We start from the raw sequence: 21,611 nt of genomic DNA on the forward strand, positions 1-21,611 counted from the left end.
CCCTAACACTGACTATAATACCGATCAATATCTTCACAAAAATACCTTCTTAAGACCATATTGAAAAGAATCCCGCTTTGTTTTTTCACTTCAGGTGAGCAATAATAGAAGAAAATTCGCTTCGGATAGCTTCACGTCGCTGTAGGGGGGTAGAGGGGGTGCGGGGGCGAGGGGGGCGAGGTTCCGGAAAATATTGCCCCAAGGAAAGACGTGACACTCCAACAAGAGCTGGACAATAGTGATGTGTATTGAACAAGAGTTCAAAATGTCCTTTTGTTAAGTAAAGAATATTGGAAATGAATAATTGAGGAGTGTTTTTTGTTTTTGGATATTGTTAAACGTGATTTCCTTTTTGTTTATATGTTAAAGTAAAATCTCATGTATCTTTTGTACAACCACTCTTGATGATATTTTGATGACATCAAATGAAAGCTAAGTCATCATCATTGGCCTAGCCTTTTCCCAACTATGTTGGGGTCGGTTTCGTTTAACCGGTTTTAGCTAAGTACCAGTGCTGCCTATCTGACCTCCTCAACCCAGTTACTTGGGAAAATGAAAGCTAATTATTTCACGTTAAATAAACAAAAAGAACCACCAAAAGATTTCGAAGTACGTACGAAAACGTAAAAAAAGAATCAAATTTAGAACCTACTCCTTTTTTTTAATATTCCACAACTATCACACAGCGCCATCTAGTCTCAAACTAAGCAAAAATTGAGTACTAGACAACTAATAAATATACTTATACATTCAAATACTTACATTTTCTCAAGAAATTAAACCCAGACACAAAACAAATGATCGTTACAAACAGTACTAATAAACTTATCTCATCGTATCGAATAACTTTCCACGTTTATCGATAAATAATTTCATCGATATTAAATATCGATCAATCGACGTCTCTATAACAGAATTGCTGTCTCACAACAAGCCGTTGTTACTCAAGAAATATGTCAAACGTATTACGTATAACTGAAAATTCTTATGTTTATCACAAAATCATATTTTAAATTTCTATTTATAGACTTTTGCCTATATTTTATTTGAAGGCGTAGTCTTATATTGTTGGGATGATAAACAATCATTGATCAAAAAACTTGTTCGCTGTCATGTCAATAGTTTTAAATTTAAATGCGATCCACAATATATTCTTTGTGAAAAAAGTTGTTATCTATACTAATATATAAAGCTGGAGAGTTTGTTTGTTTGTTTGTTTGTTTGAACGCGCTAATCTCAGGAACTACTGGTCCAAATTGAAAAATTCTTTTTGTGTTGGATAGACCATCACGCTGCGATTAATAGGAGCGAAGATAAAATGGAAAATGTAAAAAAACAGGGCAGGTATAAATCATAACTTATATCTTCTACCCACGGGGACGAAGTCGCGGGCAACAGCTAGTATAATCATAAAAGGAACAGAAAAGTTTTGTACTGAAAAGAGTAATAGGGTTTCGGTTCACCATTTGAGTAAGCAACTCGAGCTTAAAGACTAGTAAAGAACCTTTTTTTACTAGCCAGCTATGTAATCATTCGCAATCACGATTTCGAAGCTGCGACCTTGTTTACATAAACCATTTAACCACTAAGCTACTATGAGCGATTCTATCTTGTGAGAGATACTCTCGATATCAATCAACACTTAAATTACAAAAGTCTTTGTTTAGACGCGCTAATCTCAGGAACTAAGGGTATGATTTTTTTTAAATATTTCGGGGTTAGATAGCCAATTTTTTTAAGGCATGCTTAAAGAAATATATTATTAAATAGGGTGCAATCTAAAACTATTAATCCAAATCTTTATAACCACGCTGACAAAGGCGAGCGCAACGCCTAGTTATAAAATAATTCTTAAAAATAATCTTCGTAACAGCATTACCTAAAAACCGATCTATTTTAAACAAGGCTTACGTCACGGTTGAAAATTGGTCTCTAAACAGAAAAGAGGTGAAATGCTTAAAATGCGCCGACCGCATGTCACTCGAGGAAACCATTTCCGTGCACCTTTCACATTTAAAAGTATACAAAGCTATTTGTGTATCGTGTTGCTCTAAAGTGCTTTGGAAAGACGAGAGAGTTTATCTAAGGCTTATTAGCTTAGTTTTACTTTGCGATTAATTTTTAGTACATATTATTTTTGTTACTATTTTTTAGGCTATGTCACAACATTTTAAGGCGTGACGTTTTAACGCTTACCGCGCGAGCTGGTTCCATGAGGCCCAGAACAAAGAATCGTGGTAGGATTTCGGGCAGGCCTTTGCCCAGCTGTAGAACACAGTGGGCTAAATAAAAAAAGGTTTTTGTTCCACTGCTTGGCAAAGGCCTTAATCTTCTCTTTCCATTTATCCCTAGGCAAGAGTTTTATACAAAGTACATATACAAGACATACATTTAATGTAGACTAGCTGGTGCACGGGACTTTGTCTAAACGAGATTAACAGCCATAAGAAAGATACAAGAAGCGACAATGATTACCTTATGATCTTTTAAGACAAAAAACTAACCCTTAGAAATAACCTCGATTGATTAACCTTTATTCTCGATTTCGTAAATAGATAGAGAGATAACCAAATTAGACACACCAGTAACCATTTTAATCAACCTAGGATCTATAACTATCAAACAAAAACAAAGCAAAATAAATATCCGTATTGAAACTCATAAAGTCTCCAATCTAAGCTTTGATATAAAAAAAACACCTTTAAATCTCTAATCTGATAAAGAAACGAAAACCTTTAAGGAACCAAGCAAAGCCGCATTTCATAACAGATTACTTTAATAATCAATTCTTTAAGATCTCGCCATATTAAATTCTGAAAGAACGGGGAGTGCGAGTCTTTAAAATTAAATCTCACCATTTTTTTTATCGTAACTCACTTGTGGATCTGTTTCCAATTTGCGAAGATTGCCTTTAAAATTTTCCCGAAGAAAAATAAGAAGGTATTAAAGAAGTTATTGAAAGATGTAATAACGATTGTATTAACGGGGATTTTAGGGATGGAGTTTGTAAGGTGTGATGATGCTTTAAAACGGAAATTTGTTGGTCATGATGTTTTTGAGGGAAAATGATGATAATGACAATTTTTTCAGTATCTGTCTAAGAGTGTCATGCATAATACCGAAATAAGTTAATAACAGTGAATGAAATTTAATCGTGACGTCACAGTTGTGTGAATTATTTTACGAAATCGTTACGTCACAAGCCCTGTCCTGAACTTTAAAGCAGTCAGTTTATCTTTGACATTTTTTGTTGTTCATAAAAAGCAAAAAAATACTGTCTTATATTGTTTGATTATCTATCTGAGAGACTTCATAGTTTTTTCTTTTTACATACAATTTCCATTTTCTATGATTACCGACTGTTCTGGAATTTTCGGACTTAACTTGTTAAAAAACAACAAGTAAATAAAAACCAAGTAGTTGTTTCTTTGTTTAATTAATTTAATTTAAAACTACCATAATGCCTAATTGAATATCTTACGAAATATATTTAAAATCGTTAAAACTCATTCATACATTGTACGATTTATTAAATAAGACTAATACTAGATAATATCAAGAACATTTCCTATACTAGTTTTAGTTCAGACATACAGCTTAATCATTTCATCAGCGGCTACAGCAATAGCTTTCCAAACATCATCAACTATTTCCCCAATATCCGTCTCAGGAATAACCACACCATCATCACCCTGAGCCACATCTATATTGAAGGTATAAAGAATATCATTCTCTCTAGCATAATCACTACTGGTTCCAGAAGCCCGGTCAAAGATTGAGGATCCTACACCCAATTTGTAAGGATTTTTCATACTTTTAACCATCTCAAGGCCTAAAAGATGATGTTGTCTGAACATCCCACTAGCTGCCCTTTCGTAATTCCATGGGTAAGAAATGTATCCTCCATTGTTTTGTAAGGAGATGTAAAGTTTGATTCTAGATTTGTTTTCTTGGATGATGTCTTTGATCATTTGGGCTTCGATTTCGGAGAAGGCTTCGACGCCGGCGTACAGGTGGCTGCAGGGGCTGGAGCTGGAGTCGAAGTGGAGCCAGTCTAGGTCGAAATTCCTGTTGATGTTGACACCGGGACAGATGATGCCGAGGTTGCTTCTTGTGCTTCTTGATTTTGTCCACAAGCGAAGCTGGAATTATGAAATGCTATTAGGTGGTACGTACAAAAAAAACTGCAGCACGTCTATCATCACCAGTCAAAATCTGTTTTAAGTTTAATAGCTAACTTCTAAAAATATTTACATAGTAATTTCATTTAGAATAGAAAATCGTGGAGAAGGATTTGGGGGAGGCCTTTGCCCAGTAGTGGGACACAGTGGGCTAGGAAATAAAAAACATTTCATCAAATGGTTCAATCCAGGAAATAAACCATTGTCTCTAATAATTTCAAGCTATCCGTTGCAGAATTGCTCTATACCCAAAAAATAATGAGTTTCCAAGTTATTTATGTTGAATCTGAGTTTAAATATAATATGCATGAAAATGCCGTGTACCCGATAACAGATTTTTCAACATGTTGATATAACCAAAATGAAAAATGGGTGAAATATTTTTCTGTTAAACTATCAATCATTTTTGTTCAACTGTTCAATACGTTCACTTCGCTTTATTTATCCGGAGTTTTGTTTAATTACAAAATGTTTGAAGTTGAACAGTTAATTACTTTCAGCAAAATATGAACTAGTTATTTCAATACGTGTGTTCGGACAGCAAGGATTATACTGTAAAATGTTCTGACATATTATTTGACAGAACGAAAATTGAGTCATATTTGAAATGTTATAATAACAGTTATTGAGGAGTTTTATACAAATCTCCCACTAAGGAATTTAATCCTTGTGTTGCAGGGGTTTCACTAATATTCAAGTCACATGCACTAAGCCTACCAGACTCGGGACAAGCATTCGTAGATCATAAAAACACTTCACCTATACGACACGTCGCTCACAGTGAGTTCAGCATGGTGTTTTAATTACTCAGCTAGCCATGGTATCAAGTTATAACCGGAATTTTAAATGTATTTGATTCGAAAATCAATTTCGGTTTAAACAATGTAATAAAAACACACACACATGCCAATTATTATTGAAAAATGGACATCGTTAGCAGGCATAACAGGAACAGAAAATGAAACAAAAATATACCCTTTAGAACATTGGCTAGCAATTTGTAGATAGGGAGATAGCAAATATTTCAAACATTTTCTTCAGGCGCTATTAATTTTGTAGGCCCAGAAAACTATGAGATTATTACCCGTGCGAATGTATTCATAAGTCCTTAACTCGTATTTATTCATCGACATACTATCTCTGTTTTATGTCGATGGAAATTATCGCCCTATAAGAAATTATAACTTTAGCACTAGATTCACCACCATCGTCGTGGCCTTTTTCCAACTGTGTCTTATAACCTTATAACCGGGTACAGTAGTGTTTTCTAAAACCGACTGCCTGTTTGACCTCCCTTATACAGCGAGTCAGACTGGTAGTCAGACTTTCTAGCATCTAACTACAAGTAACGACTGTCAAATATGTGGAAATAACAGCCGCGACACATAATTTAACGTGTCTTCCGAAACACGAAGGAACTCGTTATGAAATACATGGTATCCCGTCTACGGACCGACCATATCAAGCTAAACCTTTAATCTATCTATAAAAAGCCCTGAAGCTCTTCCAATCGAATACTTACATTAGTATGAGAATATTCATATCCATCAGGATTCGTAACAGGTATAATAATCCATTCAAGATCTTTGATAAATTTACTCTCTTCCAGAATCTGATCCACAACGTTTAAGGCAGCAGGAATAGTGATCCAGTCTCTTGGATTGATAGCAGCTTCTACCACAACAATAGGTTTAACAGTTGCTCGTGATGTAGATGTAGCTGCATTTGTAACTTTGATATAAACCAATTTTCTATTCTGTTCTGTGATTCCATATTGTATGACGTCGAATTTCACAGCACTGCCTTTGTATTTTTCTTCCAGCGAATCTAGGTATTTAAGAATCTGTAAATGAAACATTTTTGAAATTAATACTTTAGTGTTGAAATAAAAACCTCCTTTTAAACACATTTTAAACGTTAAGTTGTGACCTAACCTAAACTTATGGGTATTATAAACTCGTCTTTTCCATTAGTTTTGTTTTGTCTTGTGTTTCATCTGTTTTTAGTTTAATGACAAGTTTACCTTCAAGTTTTTAATCAATTTCTAGATTTACTTCTATTTCGTTAACGTATTCAAAAACCTCATTGGCACGAGTTAATACCATAATCACCCAGTACGTCAAACTTATGATTAAACAATTTTAATACATTGATAAACAATCCAATCGCTCTCAATAAACAAAGAACACAATTACATTTTTTATGTATACAAATGTTAATAACATTATTAATTATGCTGTCATTTACTTACATCGTCATATCGCTGATAAGCTTTGATATCGAACGGTGTTTCGGGTTGGTTATCATCAATTTCAATATTACCATCACCAGAATTATCATCATCATAATCACCGACATAGTCTGTATCGGATCGAACATAATTTATCGTGTTCTCTGCTTTCATGAGGTGTCTGGAATTAAATTTTAATTCATTATTTCCAATGTCTTTTGAATGGGCATTGACGAAATCTTTTTGATCATTATCTTCATTCGATTTAACTTAATTAGAAATAGTATTATAGTGATGTAAATGGTAGTTTATTAAATCGTTTGAGTGTATCTAAACATGATTAGTGATCAAATGTTATGTTTCAGCTTACTACGTATCAGCGATATCTAGATTGCATTGCACAATTTCTTTATCGTTATTATTTATTAACTTTATTTGCCATCGGAATAATTTCATTATTTTTATAATAAATTTTAAATGCAAAAGAGAGATTTAGCAAGTGATGATTTCTTTGTAAAATGCATATGAATTCAAAAAGTCATGAGTGTGCCGGGATTTGAACCTACAAGCTTTACTTGGCAGTTCAATGGTCATACCAATGGGATATGACTGCCATTAAATATCAACTTATGAGTGACAATATAATTACCCATAAGGCTTCTATCATTGAGACAATTACACTAGTGTGTTTGTTAACTTTTCAGAATCTGAATTGGCTAGATCGATTTTTATGGAAATGTTTATTTTGGAGATAGCTGACACTTGGATTAAGACAAGGGCTACTTTTACCAACCTTCTTTTAAGAGTTATATTTTGTAGCTATAACCGTCATTCAAGCACACAAAGCCGCGAGTAACAGCTATTTGATTTATAATAAAACGTAAATAAATAATTAAATAGGTCCTCTTGGCGCAAAACTGTTTTTGAAAACGTCAAGTCGTTCGATGTAAAACGACTCCAGAAGCTAGACGAAAAGCGCCAAGCCCAAAAAGAGAAGCCTAAGCCGTCGTACACCTATACTCTCAATTCTGCGGGTGAACTTTACTGCAGCGCTTGCGACCGAGTGTTTAGATCCAAACTCGGTCTAGTAGTCACATCAGGGCTCGCGCTAGGAGGTGAATTGCCAATGGTCGCCGTTATCGAAAACGATAAGGAGGACTATATATATATATAATAAAACGTTATTTTCTTTTAGTAAAATTTCTCATAGTTCCCAACCATCACAATGCTTATTAGAATTTATTTTTATCTACCTATCAGGTCCCTAGCAGTATATGATGTCCATTTTATCTACAACTATATTTATTTCTCGTAAGTAATGGCAATAATTTTTACAATACCAATAAACTGTCGACCTTGTATGATAAAATAATTATAATTGGATCCTAGTATTTTTACAACTGAGATAGTTGATAGTACAAGTGTACTTTGGAGTTTAGTTTTTGTTTTCAAAACTCTGTTTAAAACAAAATAACATCTTGTATCGAGACCTAAGTATAGCATGTTAAAAAGATTTACCTTTTTTAAATACTATGTTTTTACTAAGGCAATTTAATTTTCAGTCGTAGGGGGTTTCTAACTTATACATGTCATTACCTTCGCTCTACTTAGTACAACCACTTACGAGGGATTTGCATTATTGATGCCGTATATTTAACTATCGTAGACTTCATTCAAAACAACAAAATCATTTGTAACTAATGTATCGGTTGCCCATATAGACTATCAAACATAAACGTCACACAAACAATCTTCCACCCTACTCACTCGTGAACATCTTCAATGTGGACATCCTTTTCCACCCCAATTGCTGTCAGCTGATCTTCAAACCAGTCGAAATGAGAAGGAGGCACCATGACCTTCCCTGTTGTGTTATGCTCAAAGTTCGGCAGTCTCCAGAAATCCAGCAGATCATTCTTCAAAGAAATGATGCGGTCTTGGTGACTTTGCGATTCTATGGCTATATTGTAAACTTTGTATCTGAAATTAAAACAATTTAATTAAATGAGGCTCTGATCTAAGAGTTCTTAAACAAAGACCTTGAAATGTAAATAGGTTTTAAGTTTTACAAATACAAGATAAGAATATACTTCTAGCCGATTTAGCGAACATAGCTCAGAGCAGAAAAACATAACATCTTGAATATGAAATAAACTAAATTAAAAGCGCTCAATCCCTTTAGAAAGTATGCCACACACAGACAGACACGTCAAACTTATAAAGCCCCTCTTTTTGCGTCGGTAACCGTTGCATTTAAAAGTGCTTCAATCTTATCCCTCGTATAGCCCAGTAAAAAAATCAAAAACTCTCCTCAGGTTAATTGCATAAATCTGTATAGGAAATCTTATGTCAATTATTCCAGTCTATATTTAAACCAACTCAATACTCAATATTTTATTTGCTGAAATGTAAACTCAAATGTACAACATCAACAAAAATAATTAAAAGCATTTTGAGTAAATTTTTCCCCTTTAAAATCCTCCCTCGACGTCCAAAGTTAATTATTACATTTCTCTTTAACCGCCATAAAACAAAGCTAAGTGCTTTAAAGCAATAATATTTCCCTGTCATTACATTCTCAGGTTGGAACAACAAATAAAAAGAAGACCATTCTGAGTCGTATTTTAATTCTTGGCTCCGTACCAAATATATTCAAATTTTTTGAACGGCGATTGTATTTTGAACTTTTCTTTTAAGCTTGATTCAAGTGAAAAGTATATAGTCAGGTGATTACTGAGAGCGAACTTTACACAAATACTTACAAAAAAACACTTCAACACACAACAAATCTAAAAAAAACTAATTCGTGAAAACCATATAAATTAACTGAAATGTAAAAAAAAATTCCGTTTCACTAATTTTACCCTTGTGTCAAGGGAGGTTTCACAAACATTTAAGTTCGATCCACGAATGCTTGTCCTGAGTCTCGGTGTCTTTGTACATACCAGTTATTTGTTTATTGTTTATGATACCCTAAGAGACACAAATTATCCTTTTTAAGAGTTGATCATTGTACGGACCCCTTAAAAATAGTCTACAATTTTACTTTAGCCACTTATCTTTGCCGTCGTAAAGTTAATGAAGTGAAGTAAAGGTAACTCAGAAATTTATTATTGTAGTATTTTTTGCTTTACGAAAACGTTACAATTGTTAAATGTTAAATATATTTATCAAAAATTTTGTATGGTATTCAAGATATTATTATATTGTTATATTTGAAATTATTATATTGTTGCAATTCTTCAATCAATTTTGAAAATATTACGTTTAAAGAGGTATTTTTTTAATGTTTTTAAATTAGAACTTTTTTGTACTAAACGACATTATTTTTTTCCAATAGATTACATTAAGCAGAAGATAAGTGAGAGAAAAGTTCTTGACTTCAGATCCAACCAACACAATTATAACACAATATTTCAGAGTTTAATTCATCGGATATTATAAAAAAAGTCTTTTGAATGGCAGTGGCAGATTCTACGTTTTGTCAACATAAAGAAAATATTGGTACTCCTTGGTCATTTTTAAGGCCTGAGAATCCTTATAGACACTCATCATTTACATCATCATTCTACCCCTACAAAAGAAGGAAGCGGTTAGTGTCAGACTCTTACTAACTAAACTTAAACCACATTGCTACGTCTTCAGATTTTCAATAAATAAATAATAATAATAAATAAATGCGAACAACATCACATACATTGTTCTGAACCCAAAGTAAGTTGCTAAAGCACTTGTGTTATGGAATTCAGATACAACGAAGGTACCACAAACACCCAGACCCGAGACAATGTAGAAATGTGCATTTTTACATTGACCCGACCGGGGATCGAACCCGGGACCTCAGAGCTAGCGTCACCTTGAAACCGGTGCGTGCGCCACTCGACCACGGAGGTCGTCAATGCAATGTCGGTGCAAGGCGACGGCAATACGTTACAATTCCTCATACAGATACAAACGTCTTAATACCAGATTACCATCTAAAAGACAGCAAGAAAAATAAAACAAAACTCACCCTTTATACTCCTCATTCTTCGCCGCAACAAAACAAAAGAAAACAGAGAAAAAATATACAAAAAATATCATTTTTGAGTTGATATATCACCGTTCACTACCAAACTGATAGATCAGTTCAATAATATATGTAAATTGTTTTTATCTTCGCGATAAAGTAATCCCTTTGATTCTGGTATTAAAAATTCGCGTGTTTTTTGAATGTATGAGATAGGTCAGGTGGTAACAATGGGGTATTTGACTAAATCTAATAATATATCTGCTTAGTTGGTTAAACAAATTACCGACAAATATTGTTTACGTATTTTGATTCTTTTTACATCACTAAAAAGTTAAGAATATGAAAAGGACTTTTTGCAGTGGTTGCTAGTTACATCACTTGCTATTAAAAAGCGTACTGGTAAGTGACGTCACAGTAGTTTTTAATTCACTGGATCCCCTTCCTTTTCTGTTTACAAAAATTACGTTACTAATATTTTTGGCAATCTGATTGATGGACTCAAAAGTTTGTTTTGGAACGTGGTGCCTGTCCAGTGATCATTGATTGTACTATAAGATCTTTAAGTCTGCTGTGATAGTGAAGTAGAGCCACATCTTACTCATGACGTCGTAAGATTAGCAAACGGAATCGTTATTTGCATGCCAAAGATAATTATTTATTAAGATTCATTATAAATTATCTTCGAACAGATAATTTGTAGGTGATTTTTAAGAAACGTATTTTTACATTATAATGAACAACATCATTCTAGCCTTTTCAAAACTATGTTTGAGTCGGCTTACAGTAACCGGATGTAGCTAAGCACCAGTGTTTTAGAAGTGACTGCCTATCCTACCTCTTCAACCCAGTTACCTGGGCAACACGATACCCCTTAGGCAGACTGGCTGTCAGATTTTCTAGTAACATAGATTGGCACCCATCGACGGACCGACCATATCAAGCGTAGCTTAAAATGTGCACAAATGGAGGTGTTCATCACAAGAACTTTATTCATTGGTGGGAATCGAACCCACGACCTGCAACACCGTTGGTACAGCGGTCCATATAATATAATACAGTCACTTTAAATTTTAGTAATAAAAAAAAATGCTTTGAAAATTTTAAGAAGTCACTGCTATTTCCCTAATAAAATAAACCAACACAAATCAAACAAGTTTAGATTCATCTATAATTACTGGTTCACCATCAACACTTGCATCCAATCATAAAACATCAAGACAATTTCTAATTCAAGACCATTCTACTTACCCCCAAAAATATAAAGTCATAATAATACACAAACATCTCGATGATGAATTCTGATTAGATGTCGAAACAATGTTAATACTTCAGATTATAGCTAATTTAGATAAGATTTTTTGCACAAAATGAAACGCGCGGAATCACTCGCGTGAAAAATGGCCACTCGATTATGGGATTAATTTTATCATTTGGAATCAAAATCTGCTAAATAAATATATAGTCTATACATTAAGGCCTATTAAAACGATCTCCAAGTTGGAAAATGCGCGTGATGAATTGCTAAGCATTGCCGCGCACAGAGGTATCCATGAGGATTAATGAAAGAGGTTGCATGCGCCTATTGGTCTCGTCTTGGTCGTAGAAATAAAGAAAGAAATCAAATTAGTCCTTTTTTTGTTAAGGCCAGGGATTCCTCATCACCCACCCTCGGGAGAGAACGGGTAGTGTCTGACTCTAACTGACTAAACCTGAACCGCCGTGCTACGTCATCCGCGTTTTTGTGTCGATGTAAGGCAATGCGTTGCAATCCTTCAAATGCTTCTAATCCTTCCACCGGCCAGTACTGAGGGCCGATGTGTCACTTTCTCGTGTTGTGTGGAGGCCGACGCGACGTGTCAAGAGCATCGCCTCATATGGGGACCACATCCATAGGTCCGAATGTGTGTGACGTAAAATATTTTCTAAAACTCCATTTTTCCTTTCAAAGAAATTCAAAGATTCAAAGATGTCAATGTCATGATTCCCTTCAAGATTTGATGACAAATAATTTGGGGGTCACATTTTTCTAGCGGACCTAGAGGAAACAAACCATCCTAAAATGATAACATTGGAATTGTGGAAGACAAACATAATCATGAATGCTTTTGATGTACGCCAAGCTTGCTAATATTACCTAAGACAATGTCTTCGCTTCAATAATATTCAGATATGAGCACTTATATGTCATCATCATGCATTATTAGTTACATACACGTACACTTACAATAGATGTCTGCATTATATCTCGATTCTCTCGAAATGATCTGATGGATTGAGGTCTGTAAATCAAAAGATTGTAGATTCCCTAAACTATTGACTATTTTGTAAAAGTTTTGCTTTGAAGTGAAAGATGATTGTTAGTGATATGTTAAAATGTACACAGACCAAAAAATCCAGTCGGACCTGTTAAGGCATTTTTTATAGTAATTTGGTGATTTGGTCATTTTTACAGCGGCAACAGAAATAAATCATCTGTGATTTTTTACTGAGATTCATCCTGGTGATGGACGAACAGATAGGTAGAGAGTCCGCTTGACGATCGCATAAATTAAAAACATTCGTCCATATTCATCATAGAGCTTACTTGACATCTCAGAAACTAGTTGACGTGAGAAAAGTGAATGAGGGAAACTATAAATTAAAAAAAGACATTTTTCCACTAACCGGAGTTCGAATCTTCAAACGCATGCACAAAAAACCAATAGTTTCACTGTTTTACTACTGCGACTTAAACAATATTCTTTCCATTGGTATCTATACACGTTTTAAAAGATTTTAATTGATATCTCAGCTTCTGTCACTCCCTTTAATAGATGAGACCGAAGTAAACTATTAAACGATCTATCACAGCTAATGCACTGGTGTTTAGTTCACAAGACATTACTTGAGATACGATATTTAATAAAAATTGTTTACAGAATGTTTTATTTTAAGTTTTTTTATAAAATTAAACGTTAAAGAGAACGTGAATCAAGTAGTATACATAACCATATCAATTATGTTTCTTTTTTTTATCGACAGTTTAACATTTAATTCTTTGGTCGCGGGGGTTTCACAAACAGTTAAGTAACAAAATCAAAAATTGAAGCTGATACATCTGCTCTGTAAATTTGGCTGGGTAACCTTCCTGCAATAACTAATTTAAGGGTTTAAGGTATTTTTCCCCAATATTCAAGTCACATGCACAAGAAACCCAGACTCGGAACAAGCAATTGCAGATCACGCGAATAACTTATCGTATAAAATAAATCTTTGTGGCATTCGGGCGTATTTAAAGGGATTCAAGGATGGAATGACCTTTATTAGTATACTTCTTAAATAATTTAAGAAATTATTCGCTATATAAAACCTTAAAATCGATTTTACTTTACAACCTCTAATATTTCTCAAAAACTAAAAAAATTTCGTCATATTTTGTAAGGCCTGTTATTAAAATACAGATATAAGAACCAATTAAAATTATAGTAGTTAAAACAAAGTTCTCAAATATTATATCAGACAATTAAAAATTAAAACGGAATATTATCCAAATTCCGGGAAATAAATAATTAAGGCAAATAAAAGTTTTTGCTCAAGCACTTGCCTTCCTTTAAACAGGCCTCGGGCTTATCTAAAAGTTCAAACCCCTTTAATTAAAAATCAATTAACCAAAACAAAGATTTAGTTCGTAAATATTAATTAGCCCATTACATAATAACATTTTTAAAGAAATTCAAAAGAAAATCCACGTATAAATAATAATAACATTTATTGCAATACAAAAAATAAATAAGTTTCAAATCTAGATTTACTTCTTACTGCGGTTATCGCGGACGTATCTGGCTCCAGTCTTGATACCCTCCCAGGTCTCAAAGCCAGCCTGTTCAATAAAAGCAGGGTCGACGAAGAAACCAAAGCCGCCAACTCCGAACCTGTGTCCAGGCAACTCGTAGGTGTAAGAGAAAGGTATACCAGTAGACATGGCGTAGTCACCAGCACTGCCAGAAGCATCGTACAAAACGTGGGCGACGTTTCCAACAACGTAGTTTGGATTCCAGCTCATTTTAACATTGTCAATGGAGCTGGCCATGTTGATTCCTAACAGATGCAGGAAGAGACCATGAGAAGGGAGCTGCCCATTGCCGTAACCGTAAAGGATCATACTGCCAAAACTGTGGATGTCCAGGAACAGTTCCATGCGGTCGCCATATTGGTCGAAGATGGATTTGATGATGGTGGTCTCTGGTTCAGAGAAGGGTGCGCTTCCGTGGAAGGTGTCGGAGCAAGCGTTGTTGCTGGAGGCTGTAGACCAGGCAATGTCGAAGTTCCTGTTCAGGTCGACTCCGCTGCAGACGATGCTGTGGGCGGTGCTGCGGTTCTTGCGCCATAAACGGAACTGTAAGAAGATTAATTTTTAGTGAGGTCAATGATTAAATCTAATTATAGAAATCTGTAAAGACCGACAGACAGATTTTGAGAAAAATCTGAATGCTTTTGTTCAGTTTATCACTCAAGGAAGATAAAAAGCATTAAGTATGGTAGCTAAAAACATCACTTGCTAGTAAAAAGCATACTGGTAAGTGACGTTACACGAGCTTTTAAATCACTGTATTTCCTTAATTTTTTGTCTACTAGATCTGACGTACTATTTCTTTTTGTCAAATAACCTATTTCAAGAAGTTTAAAATTTAACATTGTATTGAAAATAACCGGAGATAGCGATAGGATTATGCTTTAAAAACAAGACTACATTTTTCTCGCTAGTTTTGAAAAATGGTTCAAAATATTTCCACAAAGCTATTGACACAAAATCATAAATTAATTCCCAAAAATAAAAAAAAGGCAATCAAAATTAAATACACCATGAATCGAAAAAGGGCAACGATCAAACTCGGAAAAGCTAAAAATAAATATTTCCATGAGCGGAGTTGTTTTTATCTTTTCAATATTTTGGCAATACGCAGCGGTTGCGACCACTTAATTGGGCAATAATTTAATTTGCTCACGTGTGAGTTGCCAGCCATAACTTTGTTGACAAAGTTTTGCCTGTTTTTTTGTACACAGTATTATTTCTGAAAGGTATAATGAACAGCCTTATAATTTAACGATATAATACTTTGTTTTACTATTTGTTACTCGCAGGTTCGCCCGCCTCTATATCGATTAAAGCTGCAAAATCATTACTCTCCTTTATTTTAGCATCAGCCCATATCCTGAATTTCATCAGTTCCAGATGTTTAATCGTGAAGTGATAACAAACATAAATATTTTTTTGTCTCTTTAGCCAAATACTTAATTCTTTTTCAACCGACATAAAAATGGAAGAGGTTTTCAATTCGTCTATTTTTTTGTTACCTTACCGACTTCGGACCAGATATACCAATTTTGTTGATTATTTTTTTACTTAACGTAAAGTCGCTAGCATTTTGTCAAAAAAAAACTCATCAAGTTTGTTTGGTTGTTACAAATATGTTTTCTTAAATCCTATTTGAACTGAAACATGTATTTTCTGTACTATGCCTTATTAATACCATGAATATAATTACCCAAAATCCGGTGTTTAAATACAACCCTCTGGCCACTCGGTCATGGATGAGCCGAAATTGCTAAATTTGTTAATCACCCCCGGTAATAATTTCATCAATTTTCGATAATCATTATAATTAGTTGCGAGGCAAATATAACATGTATACATGAAATGTATACAGTATCAGTACAGTATCTTTAAATATTTCTGTATCGAGGCTTATTTTGTTGTTTTAAAATGAGGATAGTATTTTAGCATTTTGTAAATATATCTGATAGGCTATGGCTCAGTAAGATCAGTATGACAAAGACTAGGAATTTTAACATACTCGAAATTGCTAAAAAAAGCCTAAGATGTGTTCCTAAGAAGTCTAAACTTGCGTTCAAGAATACTGAAGAGACAACTTCAATTGGGAGACAGACTTACGTAAAGAGGGACCCACCCTACAGGCTTAGACAAAAAAAGGTTATCCCCGATACCCAAAAATTTATGACCGGAACAACCGTATCTTAGCCCAGATCTTTACTTTAATGTTTTTTTTTATAGCTACTGCAAAAATACGTGATGAAATATAGCTTGGTAATGGACAGACAAGCAGACGAATGTACAGTGAACTCTCAGATATAGGGCTCCGTTTTTAATCTTTATGTACGTATCCCTAAAAGCATAATATTCCCTAAAGTATATCCCTGTACTATTTTCTGTGTTCTGTATTTTTTGTCTTCAGATGTTCTAAAAACAAAGACAGCTTAACAGCTAAGAGCGTCATTTGGCTATGCGACTGCTGTTTTTAATTCCAAACGGCTGTAAGTCCAGCCTATATTCTTGATCATAAAATTTAATTGGTTTTTCACCGTTGAAATTAAATAAATAAATAAAAGGTCTCCATCACACCAGCTCACCTCTCCATGAGTATGCTCGTATCCATCAGGATTGGCAATCGGCAGTATGATCCAGTCGATGTCTTGAACCAGGTCTCGCTCAGTGACGTCAATCACCAGCTTATGGATAGCGTAGAGGGTAGCAGGTAAGGTGATCCATTCACGAGCGTGGAGGAGAGATTCCAAGAAGACGACGGGTTTGCTGGTGTCCTGAAAAATATAGGGGATGTCTATTTAATACCACCAGAATGTTACACTGTGTTTGTTTTGGATGGATTTTTCTCGTCTCTAAGAACCTATGTTGGAAATTGTCTCTCCTGTTGGTCTTGTGGTTACTGACTCTGTTATGCCGGAGGGTTCGGTTCCCACCCAGAAAAAATGTTTTGTGTGATAAGCACGATGGTTAGATCTGTGTCTAGGTATAATTTATCTATATTATGTTTGGATATATTTAAGTATGTGTATAGTTCTCATAAGGCAAGCTTTGCTTTTTTTGAGACTAGATGGCGGTGTGTGAAAGTTGGTATATTATTTTGATTAATCTTGTTTTTCATTTTCCAATACACAAACATTCGTCCGTCTGGGCCACTAACCACTACACAAACAGGCCAGTCATATTACAAATAATACAACGCAATTTAATTACAAACATAAGCTATCACAAAAAGTAGTCATAGGTGGACGGTTTTTCCAAATATTTGATGACCAAAACGTTATTGCCAAACAAAAATTTATAAAGTATTTGCCAATATCTATTTATCGGATAATAATTAAGGCAGCTTAAAAGATAAAACTACGCAGTATATTTATCAATACTTGACTTTCAACACAAATTAATTACCTGCTTATCATTGCATTCATTGATGAATCTGATAAAATAATACTTCGCCGGGAAGTTACAAATCAAATCAAATATGTTTTTTCTGCAATCTATGTTTTCATTTAACCCTTTAATATCTTCTTGATTTGCTTAAAACATTTTGAAAACTTTACTCTAAGATTATGAATGGCAATATTGCTCTGCTTCACACAGAAGACGTAACAATATTTATGTCTTCTGTGTGATTGGATGCGAGCAACCGAAGATAGATGCCGGTGGCGTTCAATTGGAGAGGCATATAAATAGCAGTGGACGAATATGGGTTGATAATGATGATGAAATAGCAAAAAACAGAAAAAAATAATTCTATGAAAACTCACCTCAAAGTTGGTGGTGGAGATCTTGATGTACTTGATATCCCTGCCTTCAACACTCTTGCCTGCGTTCACGAGGGTCACTGTGTTCGAGTAAGTTTCAGCCAACAGTTCTAAGAAGGCATCCACCTGGAAATGCAAGACAAGTCTCTTAAGAGGAGAGAATACATAAAGATCAAGGTCTTGGCAACAGACGATGCAGATATAAAGGTGAAAGTGGTCTTTCTTTTAATCAATCCCAAGCTAAGGAATTTTAATCTTGTTTGTGGAGTGTTTAAATATGTAAATAATATTTTCTTAATTTATCTAAAGTTAATAAACGAAAGAATTGAAAAAGAAACAAGGATTTCTCAAAATAGTATCTCACCTGGTGGTAATTATAGATCTGGTCAAAAGGTAGAGAGTCCAATCTAGATGCATTGTTCCTCTTCATGGAGGCGGCTTCCAATAGCCTGTCTTCCAAGTCCAAGAGCCTGAAAATTTAACACAAAAACTAAGAAAAGTCTCTCCACAGTGACTTGGTATCCAATCATTTATCTGATCGTCTTTTGTTCATTTTTATATCTACAGTTTTCAAATTTTCGACTTACTCTTTAATATCATCAGTCTCGAGAGTGAACTCTATCCCGGCACCTTTAAGTTCATTTTGGAACAGCGCCTTCTTGTCCTTCTGTACCAGGACTTGGCCAGCGCGGCCGGGCACTGCATTTGACCAGACATCAAGGTCTAGAGTTTGGCTCAAGTAGTTGACCAGCTCAATCTGTTCCGGAGTCTTCACGGTGATCTTGTAAAGACCGAAGCTGGAAAATTTAAGTTTTTGAGAAATAGTGATGGAGAGGGTATCGAGTTTATGAGTAATGAGAGTCTTGAATTGAATAAGTAGATCTGAAAGATGCTTATCAAAATTCGTCCAACTGGCAAGATTCTGGGTTAGCCAGATCTGACATAGGAACAATCAATACGAAATGAAGATATAAATCGGTCAAATTTTGGGCCGTTCAGACGAGAGATTTAATTACTAAATGTACCTTTACACGTAGTATAAAACGGTGAAAATTTAACTTATTACTAAATCTCGGTTGTCTTTACGCCAGTCTGTCACCAGACTGTATCTCACGAATCGTCATAGCTAGGCATTCACTTCAATGTAACGAATGAATAAATCATAACAAAATTCATGCAATATAGGTACCAAGAATTACGGTACTTAAAAATTAACAATTAGTTCTAATATACTAAAAACTCACCCCTCATACTGCTCATGCTTTGCCAAAGCAAGGCCTAAAACGACAAACAGACAAACAGCTCGCAACATGGCTGCTTCAACACTAACTAATAAAAATAATTCAAATAATAATCAGCATTCACTTTATCAACCGATATTTAATTTGGTTGATAATAAGTTCAAATCTGATACGTAAATAAGATTCACGTCACTGATAATTAAAATTAATTACTATTTGATAATATGACGAAAGTTGGAATGTCGTACTGTTTGTCGATCTGAGGATATTGAACATTCATTGGATACCTGACCTCTTCTTCCTCATACCGCGTGTTCAAGACCAAGTTTGGTTTCGCAAGTCATACCAAGCTGCTAGTATATGCCAGGGTGTCGCCGTCGACGGAAACGTCTAGGACATCATCATCATCATTACATCCTCGGAGGAAAAAGCTTGCAGGCAGGCAGACTTACTAACGAAACCTGAACTGAATATGGATCCTATATTTTTTGGAAATCTTTCTGACCAACTAGACAGATTTTTTGACAAATATCCTATTGTCATTAGGCTTATTTGTATTTCCTTAAATAGTAGAAGAGTCTGTTTATCTAATTAACAGTACAATTTCCTGCATAACATTCAACGTATTTCATAATTCAAGTATTTATGCTTCTGGCACAAATTTTAAATTATGTTGTCACAGCGAACTTCTGTTTTTGAGATGCGCTCATTAAATAATTGTTCTAATTAAACATGTTACTTGATATAGCTCTGGTCTCTGGTGTATTTGTTTTTCTACATGTTTTTGATTTTAAGAAGATGATTTATTGGTGTTTATAAGTGGACTTGACCTGTTTTCGCATACCCAAAGGGTAAAAATACAACAAAGTCAAAGTCAAATTCTTTATTTCTATATGTCACTTTTAAACGTTAAACAATTTATATAAACACTAGCTGCTGCCCGCGACTTCGTCCACGTGGTTAGAATTTTCCCCGTTTTTTCCACTTTTTCCATTGTATCTTCGCTGCTATTAGTCGCAGCATGATGTTAAATAGCCTATAGCCTTCCTCGATAAATGGTCTATTCAATACAAAAAGAATTTTTCAAATCGAACCAGTAGTTCCTGAGATTAGCGCGTTCAAACAAACAAACAAACTCTTCAGCTTTATATATTAGTATAGATTATTAAAATCTAGTGTCAGTCTGTCGGTCAGTCTCCGAAGGTAGATTCTCATAGAGAAGAACGAGCAAAAAACTCCATGGTTACATTTTTTTTACTGCCATACAATAATTTTTTGGGTCTCATTACAACCAACCCTAACATAACACAAAAACATTCCCCAAGCTATCTGTCCATCTAAACGTCACCACGTATCTCATGAACAACTAAACAGCTGAGTTTTTAACCGATTGCAAAAAGTAATAGGCTCTCAAGTCGTTTGCATTTTTTTTGTTTGATATCCCGAAACTTTGAGCCGAATGAAGCGAATCAAAAATAAAAATTGAGAAGCAATCATTGGTGCAGCAAAAAATTTAACTTTATCTCTTCACTATTAACTTTCAACTCAAACGAGTTTTTATACACTTTCTGTGTTTTAACTGCCAATCCAAATAATAGGTACGACACAATGATATTCCTTCATCATTGAATGAATGATTTATTCCATATTTCCAAACAACAGTTTTAAGTAAACGAACTATTGGCGTATTCATAACGTAGTTATTACATATTATGAAATAATAACAGCTTATAACGGTAATGTTAGTCCTATTATTGTGAATTATGTTTTAATAATCATCTGCAGGTGACTAGGGGAATGGAGTTCTTAAGGTTTGTGCAAAGTGTTTTTTTAATTGAAATTCATGTTATGTAACGTGTTCCATTGAGATATATTTAATTCAATTTCTGGCATCGCAACGCAGAAGGGTCCATAAGGAGTAGAATTAGGCTAAATTTTCACCGGAAATTCACCTATTCTTTATTTTTTTCTCGCTCTATTTATTCTGTTGTATAAAGTCTCTAATAAGACATAACTCTACAAAAAAAAGGACACGCGCACTAAATAATTTAGTCCTAGCGTCGTGGGTGGTCACATGTACAAAGACACATAGACTCAGAAGAAGCATTGGTGGGTCACACAAAACTGGGGATCGAACTCGCGACACAACGTGCACACAGTGTGTTTGGCGTAGTAACCTGGGACCTGTGAAAAAATATAAACAAATGATATTAAAATATAAAAACACAAAAATGCACCATGAGAATCGTGTGTAGCAACCCTATGACTGCACAACAATTACACAGTGAAAACTAAACATGACAGAGTAACCTGTAGTATTTACATATAACCTCATTTTAATGAGTAGTCAATTATATTGTTAG

At 34.5% G+C, this 21,611-nt stretch overlaps 2 protein-coding genes across 2 annotated transcripts; both read right to left on the minus strand.

The window, feature by feature from the left end:
• Positions 1-3,419: 3,419 nt before the first annotated feature.
• LOC113500051 (carboxypeptidase B-like) lies at positions 3,420-10,529 on the minus strand. Its single transcript, XM_026880712.1, has 5 exons — positions 10,424-10,529; positions 8,179-8,391; positions 6,433-6,592; positions 5,704-6,024; positions 3,420-4,142 (listed from the first exon to the last, which is right to left on the minus strand). Exons 1-5 carry the CDS (start codon positions 10,492-10,494, stop codon positions 3,585-3,587), a joined length of 1,323 nt encoding a protein of 440 aa, XP_026736513.1. The 5' UTR covers positions 10,495-10,529; the 3' UTR covers positions 3,420-3,584.
• A 3,625-nt stretch (positions 10,530-14,154) lies between these two features.
• LOC113500030 (carboxypeptidase B-like) lies at positions 14,155-19,354 on the minus strand. Its single transcript, XM_026880673.1, has 6 exons — positions 19,252-19,354; positions 18,595-18,804; positions 18,372-18,477; positions 18,011-18,133; positions 16,832-17,020; positions 14,155-14,798 (listed from the first exon to the last, which is right to left on the minus strand). Exons 1-6 carry the CDS (start codon positions 19,317-19,319, stop codon positions 14,211-14,213), a joined length of 1,284 nt encoding a protein of 427 aa, XP_026736474.1. The 5' UTR covers positions 19,320-19,354; the 3' UTR covers positions 14,155-14,210.
• Between the last annotated feature and the right edge of the window lie 2,257 nt (positions 19,355-21,611).

This window comes from Trichoplusia ni, chromosome 13 (assembly GCF_003590095.1).
Source record: "Trichoplusia ni isolate ovarian cell line Hi5 chromosome 13, tn1, whole genome shotgun sequence".
NCBI lineage: Eukaryota > Metazoa > Arthropoda > Insecta > Lepidoptera > Noctuidae > Trichoplusia > Trichoplusia ni.